Below are 21,558 nucleotides of genomic sequence, written 5' to 3' on the forward strand. Positions count from 1 at the left end.
TTCCTGATTTATTTTATCTCTTTCGTTACCTCAAAACTAACTTATATCGTTTGAGATAATCTGTTCCCTAAAATATAAAGTTAGAAAGCCAAAACAGAAAACTCGGATTTACTGATAATCCTGAAAACCCTCACATTTGGCTTTAGGAAAGTATCTTTATATTTTCTATGTGCTTTTGATAAGGCACATATGAAAATTCACAATAAAACATATGAAGTTTACATTCTGAATACTGGTTAAAGAATGAATTTTACCCAGATCTTGTTCCTGCTTGGGAGGGGTATATCTCTGCTGGCCACCCATGTTACGAGTCTCACAATGCAAATTTACTGTCTTTTTTTTATTTCCTCTGTTCATGCTTCATTATCCCATTGCCGTGGAGTCAATTCCAACTCCTAGTGACCCTACAGTAGAGAGTGGAACCGCCCCATAGGGTTTCCAAGGCTGTAAATCTTTACGGAAGCTGATTCCCATATCTTTCTCCAGTGGAGTGACTGGTGAACCTACCAACCTTTCAGTTAACAGCCGAGTGCTTTAACCACTGAACCACCAGGGATCCTTTATTTATGGTTAGACACCTTTTAACAAAAAGGATTGATAGTGAAAGTTTGATCCTCCCTGTATGCTTTATGAGGTTCATAAAAACTATATGCAGAACTATAATACTAGTTTAGACTAATATGGATTCAAAAAGCACAATTTGGATTAAATAATCTATGATTTATATGAAAAAGCAACCCCATTGCCATCGAGTCCATTCCAACTCACAGTGACCCTATAGGACAGAGTAGAATTGCCCATAGGGTTTCCAAGGCTGTAATATTTATGAAAGCAGACTGCCACATATTTCTTCTGTGGAACAACTGGTAGATTCAAACTGCTGACTTTTCTATTAGCAGCCAAGCACTTAACCACTCAGCCACCAGGGCTCCTTATTGTAATATTAACACATTGCCATCGAGTTGATTCCAAATCATAGGTGTAAGGACTAATTAACTAGTGGTAGCAGTAGTAGCTATATTTTTATAAGAGACTTCAATTTATTAAGCATTTTTTTCCATTAGCTCCTTTTTGTCTTCATAATAATCATTTGAAGTACTAAGCTGATTTTACAAAGCAGGAAACTAAGGTTTAGTATGATTTGTTATTTAGTCTTATTTGTTTCAGTCTAAACCACTATACTATATGGATTCCTAATAATTAAATATTTAAACATAGATATTAAGTACAGAACACATAAAAAATATTTAATACCTTCAATTCTCCGAGGCTGTTAAGAATGAGATTCTAAAATTTCATCTCTGCACACATTGAATCCAGTGGAGATAGCAGTACATCACAATATTTATCTTAGAACTGTATTTACAGTAATCTGAAAACATAATAATTGATCAAATACGTAGTAAAGGCAGGTATAACCATATTTTCATAAAACTATAAAATAGCTAGCTCTGATTTTAAGCAAGTGCTTTGTTGTTTCAAGGACACTGAAGAGCACTCAAGAAAATTCAGACAAAGGGGAGGAATCTATAATACTCACAAACACCCTCAAGATCGTAGGCTACTCTACCTTGAAATTGTACGATTATAAAACGATCGCCTTAACCTTGACACACTCTAGAAACCTTGAAGAAAGCAGCAAGTACTTAGCAGTTCTAAGGCCAGAGTATTGGTCAGCATTAAGTTTGACCTTGTAAAGAGAAGATTATGCCAGATCGATTTTATTATCTTCTACGATAGAGTGAAAATCCTTAAAGGAAAAGCGAAATAGACTTTCATTTTCGTGGGTTTGAGTTAGACCTCTATTTTCAATCTTTAGTCTGACTAGCAATTAAATCCAGGGGTTTATGTATCATCCTCCAAGGACTCCCTGGGGCCTGCAGAGGCTCCCCCCAGAGGCCGCCTAAGGGGTTGGGGGTACAGGGACAGTGATTATGGGCCTTAGGCCTTTCCTCGCTGATTTCAGGGACAGAAGCTCTGCTTTTATTTGTTTTTATATTTTCGACAATGAAATGTGTTTGAAGAAAGAATGTCGCCCCGTCTCAAACGCTGAAAAGCAGTCTTTCAAAATATTTGCTTTCAAGTATGTTCTCAGTTGGATGGCACATAGGATTCTAAGAATTCTTAATATTAATGTCATTAACTGGGGCCAGCTAGCAAGGATGGCAGTCTGATGCAGAGCTAATATGACTTAATATCTTAATTAGTAATATGGGTGAAATAATATAAAAGTCTACTTATATTTCTAAGTCTTTATTCTTCATGTCTCACTTTCTTTGCACATGTTATCAGGAGGGACAAGTCCCTGGAGAAGGACATCTTGTTTGGTAAGGCAGAGGGCCGGCGACAAAGAAGAAGACCCTCAACAAGTTGGATTGACCCAGTGACTGCAACAATGGGCTCAAACATTGTGAGGATGGCACAGGATTGGGAAGTGTTTCGTCCTATTGTACACAGGGTCGCTACAAGCTGGAACCATCTCAACAGCACCTAATAAAAACATGTTTCTAACTGATGCTAAGTTGGGCATGAGCAATGACAAATTCAGAAGCACTCTGACAAATTATTTGAAGTGTCATTTAGAAATACAAGTTTAACTGAGTTAGGATTTAGGACCAGGAGCAAATGTACCAAACCAAAATGGAGAAAAAATACATAGGCAGCAATTGGGCAAAACAATAAAAATAAAATCTTTGGAAGTCATGGTCTATTCAACAGTTGTGATGCTTAAAGAGGGTAAAAATAAGCTAACACTGCAGTTGGCTATATTAATAGAGATAACATATAAGAGCAATTCTTCCACTTTATTTGACACAGGACAGGCTGTAATTAGTGTATGCTTACTTTTTTTAACAGTTTCATTTGAGAAATATGTTGAATACTTAAATAAGGACCAGTAAAGAACACAAAATACTAAATTATTTCTATGAGAAAAAGCTAAAAGAAATGGAAATATTTACCTTGAAGCAGAGATGCCTATAGAAAAAAAAACAAAAAACTCCTTCCAAAGGCTATTAATAATTACAATGAATTGTTCTCCGGCCCTAGAGAGGACTACTGAATGTGATGAAAATATAGAAATAACGGTGAGATAATTTAATTTGCTGTAGGTAAGGCTTCATGACAATAAGGGAAGTTTTTAAACACTGAAACATCCAACTGGGAAAGACTGTAAGATTTTTTCATCCGCAGACAGCTTTAATAAGAGAAAATGTACACTACCTACCTTGGCTCCCCTACACTGTTTTATTGGTTTATCTTCTCAAACTTCCATCCAGGGATAATGGAAGTGCTGGGGCTCACCCTGGTAGAAGTGTTTTCCAAAGGTTATATGTCTTCTTCATACTTTCAAAATGTTTCTCACCTGATCTCACCTCCTCTCCCAGCTTTGGGTAATTACTAGCTCACCATATGTATACAGGTAGGGTATAACAACTGACAGACAAGTGGTGGAGAGAGATGCACAGAGACAGGCAGTTGTACTGTCATGCCTTGCACGTTGCTGTGATGCTGGAATCTATGCCACTGGAATTTCAAATGCCAGCAGAGTCAACCATTGTGGACAGATTTCAGTGGAGCTGCCAGACTAAGAGAGACTAGGAGATAGGCCTGGTGATCTACTCCCAAAAATGAGTCAGTGGAAACTCAGTGGATCACAGAACACTGTCTGAGTCCTCAGTTCATTACTTGGAACATGTCATCAGGAGGGACCGATTACCGAAGAAGGACGTTGTGTTTGGTAATACGGTGGGCTAGCAAAGGCAAGGGGCAGCTCTTAATGAGACGGATTGACACAATGGGTGCAACAATGTATTCAAACATACCAGTGATCATGAAGATGGTGCAGTGATTATGAAGATGGTGCAGGACTGGGTAAAATTTCATTCTGTTATACATGGGGTTCCCCATTGAGTCCGAGCTGATTCAATGGCAACTAATAACAACAACAACAAGATATAAAACACTTCATAAGAAGAATATATTTAGAAACAGTTCTTTGGTGTTCAGATATAGAACTGGCACAGTGCCACAATTTCTAATCACATATGAGCTGATATGTGTAGACTACTCACCGGTATATATCCTAGGGTTCCTCTCTGACATGTATAAGTGGTTTGCCTTCAGGTTTTCACAAATCTTGAAGTGCTACATTCTGTACCTTGACACCTCTAACCTTTCTCTTACAATTTTTCTCACAAGTGTTCATCTGCTCTGCCAGGACCCTGACTTCTGTTGACCCTGTTTCTTCCCAAATGACTATATTTCTACACTCTTCAGTATTACCTATCTATGACATTGGTACCTATCAGATACTGTCTAGCTTCTACCTGTATCTCCTCAGAATTTCTATTTCCTATCTTACAGTCTTATCTTACAGTCTTACTAACAATTAACCCAGAAGCTTTCAAATTAAATCCACACATACTTAAAAATTCCACTTTTCAGACCTATGAATCTTCCTACTGCAAACACCTGAGATTCTGCCACAGGGCTGCTCTCTTTGGCCACAGAACTGGCTTGGCCCAGGTATGAGGCTCAGGTACCACCTCTGAGGACAGTGTTCAACCAAGGATGAGTAGGTGCGTACATACCCAGCTTTCATTCTCTCAGGTGAGATAATTCTGAGGCCTGTTCTACAGTATCTCCAGAGTTCTCCAGCAGGATCAAGCCCCAATTTATCCAGTGACTCATAATCATACCTTGTATTGACTTTCTTTCCCTCCCTGTCCTACCCTATCTGCCTCACCTTCTCCTAAATAGACTAGTGATAAACCATGTCCTTACCTTAGGACCTGTCTCCAGGTAAACCCCTCCTAATATAAGGTATCTCCATCTCTTTCACATGTACATTCTGTGAAGGACTTTACCATTGTTTTTTACGATATTTAAAAAACATTCCGCACTAACATTTGAGTACAAACGGACAGCCCTGGTCTCTGTGCATGCAGTGTGCCTTCCACCAAGCTGCTCACTCACACCTTTGGGGAAACAGCATATATTTCCCCAAAGAGACAAAGCCAAGACTGGAATAGTTCAAGTGTTTCTGAACTTGTTCTTGGCAGCTCAAAGCGAGATTTCTTGTAGAACACTCTGTGTGATTCTATGACCCAGAACGAGGGGGTTTGGTCATAGAGATAACTTACTTTAAACATAGTTTCCTACTAATTTCAGTACAGTAATGAGAAAGATCCTTTATTTTTATTCAAGGAAAAAACAGCATATTGCCTTCGGTATTTTCCTTTGGTTTCTGATCATGCTATGTGACACCTCAACAAATCCTCCGCTATCACTTCTGTACATGCAGTAGTTAAAAGTGCTCATTTGTGTAAGTTATGACCAAATACAAAAGTCAGAGTGTTGTTTGTGACAGTAGATCTGACTTTGGGGATGCATATGAATTTCTTAAGTTCTAATGGATTTCAGCATTGACATTACAGCATAGAAATAAGACGTTGCTTCCAATCATTCTGGACATCCCGGATGGCGAAGGGTGTTCCAGTGATTCAATGGAAGGTAAAGAAAACTTACCCGAATCATCATGACCGAACATCTGATATCACGAATTGTATCATAGATCTTCTTTGAGATGTCCACAAATTGGTTGTCGTCAAACACATCCATTGAGCTCTTGCTTAAGGCTTCCAAGGCGACGTTCACTTGTGTTACAAACTCAGGAATTACTGTTAAAATAAATTAGAAAGAGAAGATTGTCCTTTTTTGTATTTGTGAATTTCCGTAGTTTCTAAGAAATAAAAGACTGTATTTTTTAACCAAATATCTGACTAACAGAATTTTAATTTTTTTTTTAATGTAGAGAGAATAAAACATATTGGTAGAATAATCTTGTATTTCTGAAAAGTAAGATAAATCAAAGACCATGAAAAACATTTTAAGAATATTTTAAAAGATTCTCTTTCTCCTTTATGTCATTTTGGCTTTACTAAGCCTAGAATAATGTAAGCATTTCTCATCCCATCCAATCAAAACCCTTAAAGTTATAAACAAGAATTGCTGTGAAAAACAGCATTCATAAAGAAATTGAAAAAAAAGGAACATTTATATTGCTAAAAGGAAGAAAATTTAATTAAAAGTACAAATTCTATCTTGTAGAAATAATAAAAACACTGGAAACTATCTTCGGTAAGATGCTTTTCCTATCATCAAAAAGATGGCAAAAGGAATAGTCAATCTCATATGCAAACTATTTCTACCTAAAATAACACAACACTGAACAATCCTAAGCATGCATCTATTCATAAAGCTAATCCATAGATTGACAACTGTTTTTTGTTAAGGTTTAAAAATACTTTCAATTTAAAAGATTCATCCACATTTACTTTTAAGGTTAGTGATGTTAACATTCGTTAGCTATTCACCACGTACAAGGCAGTGCTCTAAGTGATTGATTTGATTCTAATTTAAAACATCCCCCTATTATCCCGGGGTTATTGCTCAACTGAATAAATAAGACACAGAGAAATCAAATACCTTTCTGAGGGTTATCATGCTAATATGCAGCAGAACAGAGATTTAAAGTCAGGCCAATCTCTTTAACTATTATTATCCACACTTTTAACTTAGTTGTTTTTATTAGTTGCCAACAAATCGACTCCAATTAATGGCAACCTTTTTTTTATACCGTATTAGTTGCTACTACACCTGTGTGAAGATGCACAGATTAATCCATAGAGTTGTTGCTGCTGCTCTGTGCTGCTGAGTTCACCATAACTCATACTGACCTTATAGGACAGAGCAGAACTGCCCCATAGGGTTTCCAAGGCTGTACCACATTTTTACAGAAATAACGCACATGTTTCGTTTTCTTTTTTTCAATCAAGCCCTTCCCTCTGTGAGGTATATTTTCATAAGCTCACTATGCTTTTTTTTTTTTTTTTTAAGCAGATTGTCACATTTTTCTCCCATAAAGTGGCAAAGTGGCTGGTAGGTTCAAACTGCTGCACTTTCAGTTAGCAGCTGAGCACTTAACCATTGCACCACCAGAGCTCCTTAAATTCTTGGAGTAGTGGTGCTAAACCTAGAAAATATCCATTGCCATTGAGTCAATTCTGACTCCTGGCAACTCCATGTGTTACAGAATAGAACTGCTCCATAGGGTTTTCTTGGCTGTAATCTTTGTGGAAGTAGACTGCCAGGTCTTTCTTGCATGGTGCTGCTAGATGGGTTCCAACTGCCACCTTTTGGTTAGTAGCCAAGTACAAACTGTTTATACCACCCAGGGACACTACACCTAGAGATTAGGTACAGAAATGTTGGTAAATACTAATTTTTCCTATATCCAAATCTTTATCAGCATGCATAGCATACCAATTTGTGCAATTCTATCTGCCATGTTCTTGACATAGGGATATATTCCTTATATACATAGCGACTCAAATTTAATCTAATTCCTTCTTTCCACCAACTATTAAGATATAACATCTATACTCTGTTTCTTTGATGACAAATGTACACCTGACCCAAGCCATGGTTTTTTTTTATGATAGAGGTAACATGTTACCAAAGAAGACAGCCGCTTCATATGCATGGAAAGTGAGACAATGGAAAAAGAAGACAAAAGAATTGAGGGATTTAAATTGTGGCCTTGGTGAAGAATATTGACTATACCACGGACTGCCAGAAGAAGAAACAAATCATTCTTAGAAGAAATAAAACAAGAACGCTCCTTAGAAGAGAGGATGGCAAGAAATCCTCTTGCTTACTTTGGGCATCAGGAAAGATCAGAAAGAGACATCATGTTTGGTAAAGTAGAGCTAGAGAGTCAGCGAAAATGAGGGAAACCTTCAATGAGATGGATTGATACAACAGTTCTAACAATGGAATCAGAACCAGGAAACATTTTGTTCTGTTATCATAAGGTTGCCATGAGTCAGAGCCAACTCAATGACAATGAACGACAACAGCATACCCTACTTCCTAGCCACTAAAACTACCAGGATTGTCTGCTGTGCTCTTTTCCTCTACCCATTATCTAGGTACTTTGTCTAATATAGTAGTGACTAGCCACAGATAGCTATTAAAAATTAAATTTAAATTCATTAAAATTAAATAAAATAAAAAATTCAGTTCTTGGTCATACTCACCACATTTCTTCAGGAGCCACATGTGGCTAGTGGCTACTGTTTTGGACAGTACAGATATAGAACATTTCCTTCATCACAGAAAGTTCTATTAGATGACACCAGTACTTATAGTGTGACTCTAACAAAGCACTGATCTTACCTTTAGTAGATGGGATAACAAAGCCCACCGAGATAACCAACTCACACCCTTTTGCCTAATAGGAATAGTCCCAACCACATATTCCCTCTATATGGATATAGCTCCTAAAGTATATCTTATCTCCAGTCTATATCTGAATTTCAGAACTATGTATGCCACTGCCTATTGTAAAATTCTATCTAAATGTTTAAGCACCCCAAATGCACCTTATCTAAACCTAAACACATTCTCTTCTCCCTAGGAAACCTAATTGACCTCTACTATTTTATGTCTTGGAGTCTTGGTGACACAGCGGTTAAGAACTCAGCTGCTAACCAAAATGTCGGCAGTTCGAATCTACAAGCTGCTCTTTGGAAACCCTATGGGGCAGTTCTACTTTGTCCTATAAGGTCGCTGTGAGACAGAATTGACTCGACGGCAATGAGTTATGTATCTTGGTGCCCAGTCACCATGTGAGAATCCTCAATGTCTTTGACTTTCCAATCTTCTTTACCTCTATATCAAAATGGCACTAACTACAATCTACTCTACCACACATACCCATTGTCAATTTTTAGCCCCACTGCCACAAGCCACCATTATTTACTGTTTGACTACTCACCATAGTCCTCCTCCAACTTACTGCTCATTTTTCACACTTAATATAATCTTATTTGTGAAAACACTTCAGTATTAAATGTAACATTATCTGTCACATAATATTATATATGTTGTTTTTTTTTTAATGAAGGAATCATGTCACTTGTAAAAATGGCATGGTGTTGCATCTATTTGATCTCCTCTAACTTCACAAGGAGGACAGAGAATCAAGATAAACAGCCTAAGGTTAATTCCTATGAGGTAGAGGTCAGACATGGCTTCACCCTCCAGCCTTTTTACCAGTTCCAACAGGAGCTATCCCTTCCACAGACTCTCTACTTCTCTGCTGGGTTTCATAATTCATTGCAACGGCCACCCAGAGCTCAGAGAATACTCATGATTATGCGGCTTATTAGAGAAGTGTTGTTGTTAGGTGCTATAAAGTCTGTTCTGACTCATAGTGACCCCATGGACAATGGAATGAAACACTGACCAGCCCAGTGCCATCCTCACAATCATTGCTATGTTTGAGCCCATTGTTGCAGCCACTGTGTCAATCCATCTTGTTGAAGGTCTTCCTGTTTTATGCTGACCTTCTTCTTACCAAGCATGATGTCCTTCTTTAGGGACTGGTCCCTCCTGATAAAATGTCCAAAGTACGTGAGACAAAGTCTCACCATCCTCACTTCCAAGGAACACTCTTACTGTATTTCCTCCAAGACCAACTTGTTCGTTCTTCTGGCAGTCCACGGTATAATCAATATTCTTCGCCAACATCGTTATTCAAAAGCATCCATTCTTCTTCAGTCTTCCTTATTCAATTGTCCAGCTTTCACATGCATATGAGACAATTGAAAATATCATGGTTTGGGTCAGGTGCACTTTAGTCTTCAGAGTGACATCTTTGATTTTGAACACTTTAAAGAGGTCTTTTGCAGCAGATTTGCCCAGTGCAATGCATGGTTTGATTTCTTGGCTGCTGCTTTCATGGGTGTTGATTGTGGATCCAAGTAAAATGAAATCCTTGATAACATCAATCTTTTCTCCGTTTATCATGATGTTGCTTATTGGTCCAGCTATGAGGATTTTTGTTTTATGTTGAGGTGTTATCTATACTGAAAGCTGTGGTCTTTGATCTTCATCACTAAGTGCTTCAAGTCCTCTTCACTTTCAGCAAGCAAGGTTGTTCATCTGCATATCACAGGTTGTTAATGAGTCTTTGATTGAATAAATATGGTGAAAGGATACAACCCTGATACACACCTTTCCTGATTTTAAACCATGCAGTATCCTTTTGCTGTGTTCAAACAACTGCCTCTTGGTCTATGTGCAGGTTCCTAATGAGCACAATTAGGTGTTCTGAAATGTTATCTTTAATTTCTTATCCACAGAGTTGAATGCCTTTGCATAGTCAATAAAACACAGGTAAACACCTTTCTGGTATTCTCAGCTTTTAGCCATCTGACATCAGCAATGATATCCCTTGTTCCACATCCTTTTTCTGAATCCAGCTTGAATTTCCGGCAGTTTTCTGTCAATGTACTGCTACAACTGCTTTTGAGTGATCTTAAGTAAAATTTTACTTGTGTGTGATAATAATGATATTGTTCAATAATTTTTGCATTCTGTTAGATCACCTTTCTTTGGAATGGAAATATGGATCTCTTTCAGTCAGTTGGCCATATAGCTTTCCTCCAAAGTTCTTGGCATAGATGAGTGAGCACCTGCAGCACTGCATTCGTTGGTTGAAACATCTAAATTGGTATTTCTTCAATTCCTGGGGCCTTGTTTTTAGCCAGTGCCTTCAGTGCAGCTTGGCTTTCTTCCTTCAGTATCATCAGCTCTTGATCATATGTTACCTGCTAAAATGGTTGAACTTTGACCAATTCTTTTTGGTACAGTGACTCTGTATATTCCTTCCCACCTCCCCGCCCCCCCTTTTTTTTTTGATGCTTCCTGCATCATTTAATATTTTTCCCATAAAGTCCTTCAATATTTCATCTCAAGAATCGAATTTTTTCTTCAGTTCTTTCAGTCTGAGAAATGCTGAACGTGTTGACGTAGCAGGTTAGGGTTCAAGATCAGGAAGGACTCAGGATATGGTTCTTAGATCAGGACAGCCTCTTCTTAGCTGTGCCCACAGGCAGGCCTCTCTGGCCCTTGGCATCTCAACATTTGACCCCTCTGTCCCTCAGGCCTCTTGGACCTCTTGGGCTGGACCAGCCTCTGTCCTGCTCAGGCAAGTGTTACAAGGCTCTTTAGCTCCACCAATAAGTGCCTGGAAGCACCCTACTCTGCCTATAAGCCTCGGCTCAAAGGTGCTCAGCTCTCTAAGTCTATGTGTCAACAAGCCTAGCTCTCCCAACACGTGCCAGGAGCACCCCACTCCACCAGTAAGCCTCCTGCACAAAGGCACTCAGCTCTCTTGCTCTGTGGGCTGGTTAGACCACCACACCATCTCCTCCTAGTCTCCTGGTTCTACTGTATCTGCTGCCACCATTTCTCTGCTATTTCTCACCATCTCTTGTTGTCTTCCGTGTTAGTCTGTCTCCTAAGTGTAGGAGGATCTTAGCTCAGAGACCTGGGTCCAAAGGATGTGCTCCACTCCTGGTTCTTCTTTCTTGATTGCAGTGAGGTCCCCCTTTTCCACCTCTGGGATTGCTCATTTTAAGCTTAGTGAAATGGCAAAACTGACCGATTCTCTCATTAGGGTTACGTATACCTTATTTGCATGGTCCCACCCCCATAAGAGTTCCATGTACCTTATTTACATTATTAGTAAGCTATCCAATCCCCTTGGTGGGCACAAGAACCTAATTTGCATAGTCCAACCAAGCCATATGGTGGAAGTTAAAAGACTATGGCTAGGAGGGCCATATTAAGTAATTCACTGCACCACACACTACACTGCTTATGTATCAATTGTTCCGTTAAACTTTTTCCAGTTTGTGTTTCAAGTACCTAGCCTAGCTCAGAGAAAATGTTCAATAATTGAATGAACAAAAAAGTGAACGAATTAACATAGCATATACAAGACAGGCAAAAACGTAAATGCAATGCAACCTGTTCAGTTTACATTTCAACATAGTTTAGGTTTTGTTTACACTCAAGAAGTTTCAAAAATACATTTATTCAGGCTTATAAGAACAATCAAACTTGTTTAATGAGGTAATCATACTTTTTATTGTATTGAGAAAGTATAGAGGGAAATATTTTTAAAATCTGTCCTGTTTTTTGAGCAGCAAAACCCTCACCAAAACTACCACTCCAAAGAACAGGAAAAAGTGGCTCCTAGCTCTTTGACATTCCCTATTAACTCTAAAAACACAGCTAAGTACAAATAGATGAGGTTCCAAAAACTGTAGTGGCTTGTTGTTGACAACACTATATTCATAATCCTCCTTACTAAAGAGAGTTTTGTTCATCTATCTAACAAGTGTGCAATACAATAACAGAGTATCACTTCCCAGCAACACTTTCGTTTCGTTTTTACTGTATTAGCCTCTATAATAGTCAAAATGCTGCCATTCTCTTCCTATGCAAATATTGGCCAAAAAGAGAACAAAACAAAACAAAATCATGTAAAGGTTGGTTTTCACTGCCGTGTGAGATAATGTGAAAAAGATTTAGAGGGTTTTAAGAAAAATACAAGACAGTATTTTCATTATTGTAACATGATCTCATTTTAACTACTCTATGGGTCTTTTACTAATAAACTAATATTATTAGCTTCAATTAAATAAAATCTTTCTGAAGCAAATGTTTAATTTTTAAAGTACAGATGGAAACTACTACTTTTTCACTCTAATGGAGTAAATGAACTATTCGAAGCTGGTATGTAATACATGTCTCATTTCATTAGCTTACCATCAGACGTGGGTACGCTTTACTTATACTATGGACATATGGTTGCTTGGATCAGACCAGCAGTGAATTTTTGTAATGCTTTCAAGAAAATACAAAGTGAGTATGATTAAGTAGCTATTTAATGGTAATTTAGAAGGAATAACAAATCGACCAACCTGTCTTGAATCCATAATCTACCTAGGTTTTAAGAAAACAAGGTTTTACACATACGATACAATCGTGTTATACAATCATTGATTAAAAGATACCATTAATTAGAATTGACTAGTCTAATCAGTTGCAGTGCCACGTAGGATAAAATGTTCTGAGCTTTGGAGGGTAGATTTCTTAAAGAGTGGTGGCTTTTGGGTCAATACCTTGTCAGCTTCAAACTTAAAGTATCTTTTCTATACTGCCAAATTTTAAACAGGTTCTGAACTCTTTTGAAGTCTATACCTTTGTCTATTGGCTTTATTCAGAATATACAGAATAAAAGCTAACATTTATTGAGTCCTCACTCATCTTGACACCGCGCTAAGCATTTTCTATGCACTGTCTTATTGAACCCTCATAGCATTCCTGTGAGGCAGAAACTATTGCTATCCTGATTGAACCCATGAGGAAACTGAGGTTCCACAGTTAATAAGTGGCAGCTGGAAGTTGGGCTGACTCTGTGAACCCCAAAGCCACACGGCCTCCTTTTGGTAATTAAAGTCCTTGGAGTTTCTGAATAACTGTGTACCTTGAGGAATTTCTGTTACTTTTCTGACACTGAGGTCAACAAATCTACAGAGCCAACTTTTCTAGGCCTTAAGCCTCTCTCTGGTAGTAAACCACAAGTATTTTATCTCTTCTTAATCCTTGCCAAATTTATTATGTGCATTGGAAATGAGGTGAGGGCAGATAATGGTTGGATTAAATAAGTCAGAAAGGACCTCAGACTCATTACAGGCAATGATCTGAAATGATACACATGGTTGAAAAAGCAGCATTTTTTACTTTACTATTCTATTCTACTCTACACCTACCTTTCAAGTGTGTAGAATATCTCACAATGAAGTAAACAAATAATAGCAACAAAGAATTTTGAACATGGCTTCATGAGGCTGTGGTTACGTTTTTCTCTCTGACAGAGCGATTTTTCTACATATGAAACTCTGAGTTACTTAATTAGCCTGACTGTTCAGCTCTGGATCTCTCCAGCAACTTAGAGACTTGTCTCCTTTCCCTGAAGCTTAAATTTTAAAAATCTTCACATTTCTCAACAATATGTTAATATAAAACACCAAAACCAAACCTGGTGCCCTCGAGTCAGTTCTGACTCATAGTGACCCTCTAGGACAGAGTAGAACTGCCCCATAGAGTTTCCAAGGAGCGCCTGGCGGATTCGAACTGCCGACCCTTTGGTTTGCAGCCATAGCACTTAACCACTATACCACCAGGGTTTCCTATATGTTAATATACTATTGCTTAATTCAAATATTTAAACATTTTAAAAATATTTAAACGCTATGGCTTCTTAGTATGAGAACAGAATTTAAATTGTTTACACTTTTTTTCACGTCATTTTCCAATTTGTGTACATCACTGAAATTGGCTAAACAAATTTGTGTGACTATTTAAATATTTAAAGTTGATCCCGGACCAAGTAAGGCTCTATGATGACATTTTCTTTCTTATTTATCACTTTGTTTTAACGAAGCTAACCAATTGCCTGTTTTGTTTTGCTTAGTTTTTTAATAAGTAAAAATTCTCAAATACTGCATTTCCTATACCGTCAAACTTACCATAACTCATCAATGTATATTCTTAGCCATTGTAGTAGCCAGCCTCCAAAATGGCCCCCAGTGATTCTGGACTCCTGGTATTCATTTCCCTGTGTATAAACACAGGGTGGGTCTGTGCCCCCAGTAGATTACAGCAGAAGTGATAGCATGTCACTTCCCATACTTGGTTAAAAACAAAAACATTATGGCTTCCATCTTGATCACTCTCTCTCTCTCTCTCTCTCTTGCATATTGCTTGTTCTGGTCACTTTAGCTGTATGTGGCAACAGTTCCAAGGAAAGGCCCACATGGCAAGGAATTGAAACCTCTAGCCAACAGTTAGAAAGGCTACAAGTCCTCCAGCCAACAGCCATGTGACCTGAGCTTAGAAGTGGGTTCTACAACCTCACCCAATAGTTAAAATGACTGCAGTCTTGGTTGTAATCTTGACTGCAATGCCATGAGAGACTCTGAGCTTGAATCATCCAATTAAGCCACTTCCGGATCCCTGACTCTCAGAAAATGTGAAAGATAGTAAGTATTTGCTGTCATGAACTATTAAGTTTTGTGATGATTTGCTTTGCAACAATGTATAGCCAATAAATTAATTAAGAGACTGGTAACTTCTAAGAGAATAGTTTTCCCCATTTTTTTAAATCTAAATGGTATTATTCAGTAAATATACTTTTGTTCAATTTTACTTGACATTAAATATAAGTGATCTGCCTCACGTTAAATATAAGTGATCTGCCCCACCTTGTTGTGTATAGTGTTAAAGTATCCATTCTCATTGTTGTATGGTATTCCATCATATAAATATACAATAATTTATTCATTCATTCTATGGTTAATGGGTATTTGGATAATTTCTGGTTTGGGATTATTATATGTATTGCTAGTACGTGTCTTTTGGTGAATACATGTACATATTTTAAAGGCCTGGTGATCTGTCTCTGTAAAGGTCATAGCTAAAAAATCCCTAGGGAGCTTGGTTCTACTCTGTAATACATGGGGTCACCACGAATTGGAATTGACTAGATGGCAGTGTTTTTTTTCTCTATATCCATCTGTGGTAGTTAAGGTTGTGTGTCAACTTGGCTGGGCCAAGATTCTTTTTGGCAGTTGTATAATGTTGTGATCACTTCCCTGTTGAAATCTGATATGTGATTACCCCATGATGGAATCTGCTGAGTGGTACCAGTGGGGGCGGGGCCTGTGGCAGCTCACCGTCCCCTCAGCCTTCATCTCGCTACCCTCTTGCTCGCCTTTTTTGGCTTGCTGTGGACCCTGCAGGTGCCTCTTGACATCTGACCTCCGGTTCTTGGGACTTGAGCTAGCAGCTTACCTGGCGATGTTGGGATTTGTCGATCTTCACAGCCTATGAGTGGGAGCCCTGCTCTCCAACCTACTGATCTTGGGTTCACCAGCCTCTGCAGCTTCCTAAATCCAGACAGGCCTCTGTCCTGATCCACGAACTTGGGATGTTCCAGCCTCTACAATTGCATGAGCTGTTTCCTTGATGTAAATCTCTCTATATGTATATTTATATGCTTTACTGGTTTTAATTCTCTAGAGAACGCAGCCTAAGACACTACCTATCAGTGGAGGCATGTGTATTTCTTTGATGCTGAACAAGTTTAGTGGAGCTTCTGGACTAAGACAGACTAGGAAGAAAGGCCTGGAGATCTACTTCTGAAAAATCAGCCAATGAACTCTATGGATCACAAAGGTCTGATTCCATTGTGCATAGTTTTGCCATGAGTTGAGAATGCCATGAATTGGGGCTGACTCAACAGCAGGTGACAAGAGTAACAACTTCCAAAAAACTATTCAAAATAGCTTACAAAAAGAGGTAAAGGTACCATAAGATTGCAAAACTTTAAAATAAGGTAAGTAGGACAGGATTCAGGCACTGAAAGTTGGGGAGTAGGAGCATAACTATATCAAAAATCCTAGAGTTAACATGGCAACAACTAAGTGCAAAATTGATCTCTGGCAGTCTAAACATGAAACGATGAATTACATAGTTCATATTATCTTTAAAAGTTTAACACTTAGACATTTTCATCAAAAGATTTTGTTCCCCTTAACACTGTATGCTAAGAGGCATGAATATATAACATAGGTCTTTTTTTTATTAACAGTTATTAAATAACATACATAATAGATGATAGTCTCCACAAATAGTATTACAGAAGATATAAAAGCATTCTTCTTAAGACTGTTTCTTTCGTGCAGCATCAAATTCATCTTCTTCACAGTGTTAAAGTACTAGAGTTTTGATATGTACTATTTCAGTTATCTGACATGAAACAGAGATAGGTCTTACAGGATCTAGATTCCAAAGAGGAATTTAATGGGTAATGAATGAATGATCTCAAGAGGCCTTTTGACACAAGTGAAGCACAAATTATTTTAGATTGAGGTCAACAGTTGCTGAAGAATGGACACTCAGTTTTATTAGGTGAACAAATTTTCATTTGTTTTAGATACCAAGTGCTGATGTGGTAAATTGAAATTTTCTCATGAAAATGAAGGTAACTAATATTCTTACTGGAGGAAGCCTCAGATATGAATTCCAAAATATAATAACCTATATGAAAGTAACCCAAAGCAGTATATGATGCATAATATGGTGCTAAGGTAAGAGAAGGCAGAATGTACTGATTACTTACTACTTTGAATAGGTTTCAGTAGAGCTTCCAGACTAAGACAGACTAAGAAAAAAGGCCAGGTGACCTACTTGGAAAAATCAGCCAGCAAAAACACAATGGATCATAATGGCCTCATTTCATTGTCCCTAGGGCTACGTGAGTCAGGGATCGACTCCACAGCAGCTAACAAAATCAACAACAACCAGGAACTTTGCCAGTACTTTAAACATGTGGAGGCAATGATGCGTGTTGCTGATACGTCTAAGTTTGTAGTCAGACTTCCTAGTTGGGAGTCACACTTCTCTTCACATTCTATGTGCATTATGTCCTCGGCAGGTGTGCAACGCTATAGCCCTGGGCAAACAGTAAATTATTTCCTCAGTAAACCTTAGTATTACACAGTGGTTATCAAACTCTACCATGCATCAGAATTGCTTGGAGGGCCTGTGGCTGATCCCGATCCACAGCATTCTTGATTAAATAGGTCTCAGGTAGAGAGAAGAATTTGAATTTTAACAAGTTCTCAGGGGATGCTAATGCTACTGGTCCAAGGATCGACTTTCAGAATCACATGTAGCACCAGCAGACATACTTGGCTGCTTCCCCAACACCCTTTACCACCTCCCTTGCTAAAGGAACCACGGATTTGTTGAGGTTTCCAAAACTGCTGGAAAGTGATGTAGTTCTCGGTTTAGAGGTAAAACTTAAGTATTACCCAATCATTTCCCTCTCAGTGATTGGACTAGAGAAATTCTGAGACACAATTATGGCCAAAAAGAATAATGGAAAATGTACTGCAGTGGATTTCTGGTAAAGATCTTCTTACTCAAGGAGAATGCTTGAGAAGGTAGGCTTCTTCTTTCTCTGGACGTTGTCATGCCTGGATGAGACTCCTAAGACCACTGTGGCCATCTTGCAACAAAAGGAAGAGTTGTCACATCAAAGATGGCAAGGTAGAAAATGTTTCTCTGTTAACATTGATAAACTGCTGAATTAAACAATCTTGGAGACATACACTGGGCTTATTGATATATAAGCCCGCAAAACATCTTTAAAGTTGAAAAATAGGTATAACTGATTAAATGATACAATTTAAAGCTAAAAATTAACTCACTTTCAAGATGAAAAAAGTGAGGCTTTTCTGCCCACATTTATAGCTAATTGGCAGAGCCAATTTTCATACACAGATCTGCTGACTTCTATGTCTGTGTTCTTTCTGCTATTCTCATACTGATTGATAATGGATATGTTTTGTTTTGCTTTGTTTTTTTCTAATTGCTGTCCTTCTCTAAGCAATTTTGATCTTTTCTTTAAACAGGAATGAAAAATGTCTCTCAACTCAAATGCTGTTCAGAGAGCAGGTACACCACAACACAGATGTTCAGTATCAGCTATTATACATATTTTAAAATCAAATGTTAGAAGGAAAAAAAGAGAAAGTTATATCATAAATGCATAGGCTACATAAAATATGCCCACATTAATGATAAAGGGCTTTCTCTCAGTTCAAATGATGGCTTTGTGGTTTTTGATATTAACTCAGTGGCAAGGACATCCTGTAAAACGACTACATTTAAAATACTAGGAGAATCTTCAGGAAATAAGTATTCAAATCAGAACTAAAAATAAAATTTCAGAGATTTTAGAACCAAGATCGAACACCAGAACTTAACTTGCCATTATTCCTCTATAAAACAGAAAATGTGCACTTGTATATACTTTCTTTAAAAAATCTGTACTGAACTGAAATATATCTAATTTTTCCCTTGTTATTTTTTCTTGAGCCTATGTTTTTTAACGGCAAAAACTATGTATTTCCTATATTTTAACTTTAACTTCCTGTATTGTCCTTTGGGATAACAGAAATGCTGATTACTAGTTATCCTATTGATAAAGTATTTAAGTTAGGTACTTGTCTTAGGCTGGGTTCTCTATGAAGTAAAACCAGTAAAGTGTATAAATATATATACAGAGAGAGAGATTTATATCAAGGAAAGTACTCACATAGCCATGGAAGCTTCAAAGTCCCAAGTCCATGGGTCAGACTACAGGCTTCTCCTGCCTCACAGGTTGCAAAGACAGAGGAATCCTAAGACTGGCAGGCAAGATCACAGATAAGATGCTAGCTCAAGTCACAAGAACTGTAGGCCAGATGAACAGGAGCCAGCCTTGCCAGAAAGGCCACCTATACTGAACACAGGCCACACCCCCAAGGAAACTCCTTTTCAGCTGATTAGTTACAGCAGATCCCATCATGGAGGTTATCACATTATACTAAATATCATCTTGGAAGTGATCACATCATTATACAACTGCCAAACCACTGAGAATCATGGACCAACTAAGCTGACATATAACCTTAACTATTAAAACATTCTTATCTTTTCTTATGGCTTCATCCACTGCTTATACACATAGAACTCCCAAGTTTCTACATCTGGCTCTCATTTATTTCCCTAGCCCCCCACACATGTCCTTCGATGTATCTCATACTGTAAAAACCACAGACACCTTTTAACTCAATATACACAAAAATGAAGTCATCACCTTCTTCCACCAAATTCGTCATCCTTTTATTTTCCATTTTAACAAATGGAATTGACATCCACTCAAGCACTTAAACAAAATGGTTGGAAGTCATTCTCAGCTTCTCCCCTCCACCTCCATTGCCCCATCGTTTACCAAGTTCGGTTGCGTTTTACATCCCATCTAACTCTCAAATGAGTACTCTTTCTCTATTCCTATTTTCCCAACCACATTACCACTACCCTAGCTTATGTCTCCTATGCCGTAGCTCACCTAGATTAAGCTGATAGCTTCCCTAATTCATCTTCCATATGTAGTCCATAAATCTATCCTTCCCACAGCGATTAATCATCAACACTCACCATTTCATTGACTTGGAGAAACCCCTTGGTGAATCTTTATTGTTGAAAAGATAACAATTGAGCTGTTAATCTCAGCATTCATGATCCTCTATTTAACTCATTCCTCCTTATTCAGCCCTATCTCCAATCATTTTCCATCTCCCTACGCAAAAAAGCTTGTACCTTTTCCCTCGTGCCATCCTATTTGCACCTCTGTATTTCCTCTATGTGTCTTTATCCACATTTTTCATTAAAGAGATCTCTTTTTTTTTTTTTTTAAGATTCATTATAGGTAACACCTGTTCAGAAGGCCTTTTATGACCCTCCCCTTCCTTCCAACCACACGAGACTAGGTTAGTATTCTGTGCTCCATATAGTCGGTGCTTTTACCACATTATATTTTAAAAGAGGAGTTGTTACTATTACTATAGTTTTTATTAACTGTAACCATATTTTGTGTTTCTCAAAGGCATAACGTACATAGAATATTAATGTACATAAATACATATATATATTCTAAGTATCTGGCGTCATCAATTTCCTTTACCAAAATCACTCCTCCCTCCTCTTGTGCACTTCCTGTCTCCCATATTCTATCAGTCATTAAGTACTGCTCATTTGGACTCCAAAATATGTTTCTGACACATAGTAGTTGCTCAGTAATTGTACATTAAATGAATATGCCTTTTAGCTAAAGTTCTAATAATTCAACAGTTCTGTGTATTCTTAGATTGAGAAAGTACTTCATAAATTGTCCCATTTTATAACTGGAACTCATAGTGAACTTGCTCTGAAATAATGCACCTATTAACGTTACCATTACCTAAAGTCAAAGGAATTACTATTGAATCAGCTAGCATTTTATCTGTGTCTCTCCCTGTGAAAAAACTCGCTCTTCCAACCTGTTATGTTCCTATTCCACTGAAGCTCTGCCATCGCAGTGCTTGGTTTCACCTTTATAGTGCACGCACAGTACATTTAGTATATTACTGATGGACAAAGCTCTGAAGTTAAGAGGATTAATTAGTATCAAACCTGAAATACGCAAAGCTAACACCAATGCCCTGGGTCAGCAAAACTGCTCTGAAAACCTTTCATTTGAGGCAAGAAAAACCTGTCACACATCATTTCATTATTTCTACCTCTGGAATGCCCCAAGAGTCATCAGGAGGCTGCCCAGAAAAATAAAGAGAAATGTGTATACAAGCATTTTTGTCATTGTTTTATTCTTAATAGTCTTGGATCTATCTGCTCCTTTCTCCTTAGAGGACCTCATCACCATGCCTAGGTGCCCATTGTCCTCAAGATGCTTGGTAGCTGCCCAGTAAAGTCTTATATCTCAGGCTAGCTCCTTTTATTTTTGTGCATTGCTTTTCTATTTTTTTCCTTACCTCAGGAAAAATTGATTTCAATAGGTATTTATTTGCAGATATGTATAATTACCTCTAGAATCCCTGGGTGGTGAAAACGCACTCAACTCCTAACCGAAAGGTTGGAGGTTTAAGTCTAGGCCTGGTGATCTATGCCCAAAAAATCAGCCATTGAAAACCCTATGGAACACAGTTCTACTCTGAAACACATGGGGTGGCCATGAGTCAGGATCCA

The 21,558-nt window shown here is 38.0% G+C and overlaps 1 protein-coding gene across 1 annotated transcript in view; it reads right to left on the bottom strand.

Annotated features, from left to right (window-relative positions):
* CTNNA3 (catenin alpha 3) overlaps nucleotides 1-21,558 on the bottom strand; it is a 1,776,048-nt gene that overhangs the window by 349,711 nt on the left and 1,404,779 nt on the right. Inside the window, exon 12 of the mRNA XM_003409035.3 lies at nucleotides 5,530-5,681. Coding sequence (XP_003409083.2) covers nucleotides 5,530-5,681 — 152 coding nt within the window. The remainder of the gene's footprint in view (nucleotides 1-5,529; nucleotides 5,682-21,558) is intronic.

This window comes from Loxodonta africana, chromosome 16 (assembly GCF_030014295.1).
Source record: "Loxodonta africana isolate mLoxAfr1 chromosome 16, mLoxAfr1.hap2, whole genome shotgun sequence".
NCBI classification, from domain to species: domain Eukaryota; kingdom Metazoa; phylum Chordata; class Mammalia; order Proboscidea; family Elephantidae; genus Loxodonta; species Loxodonta africana.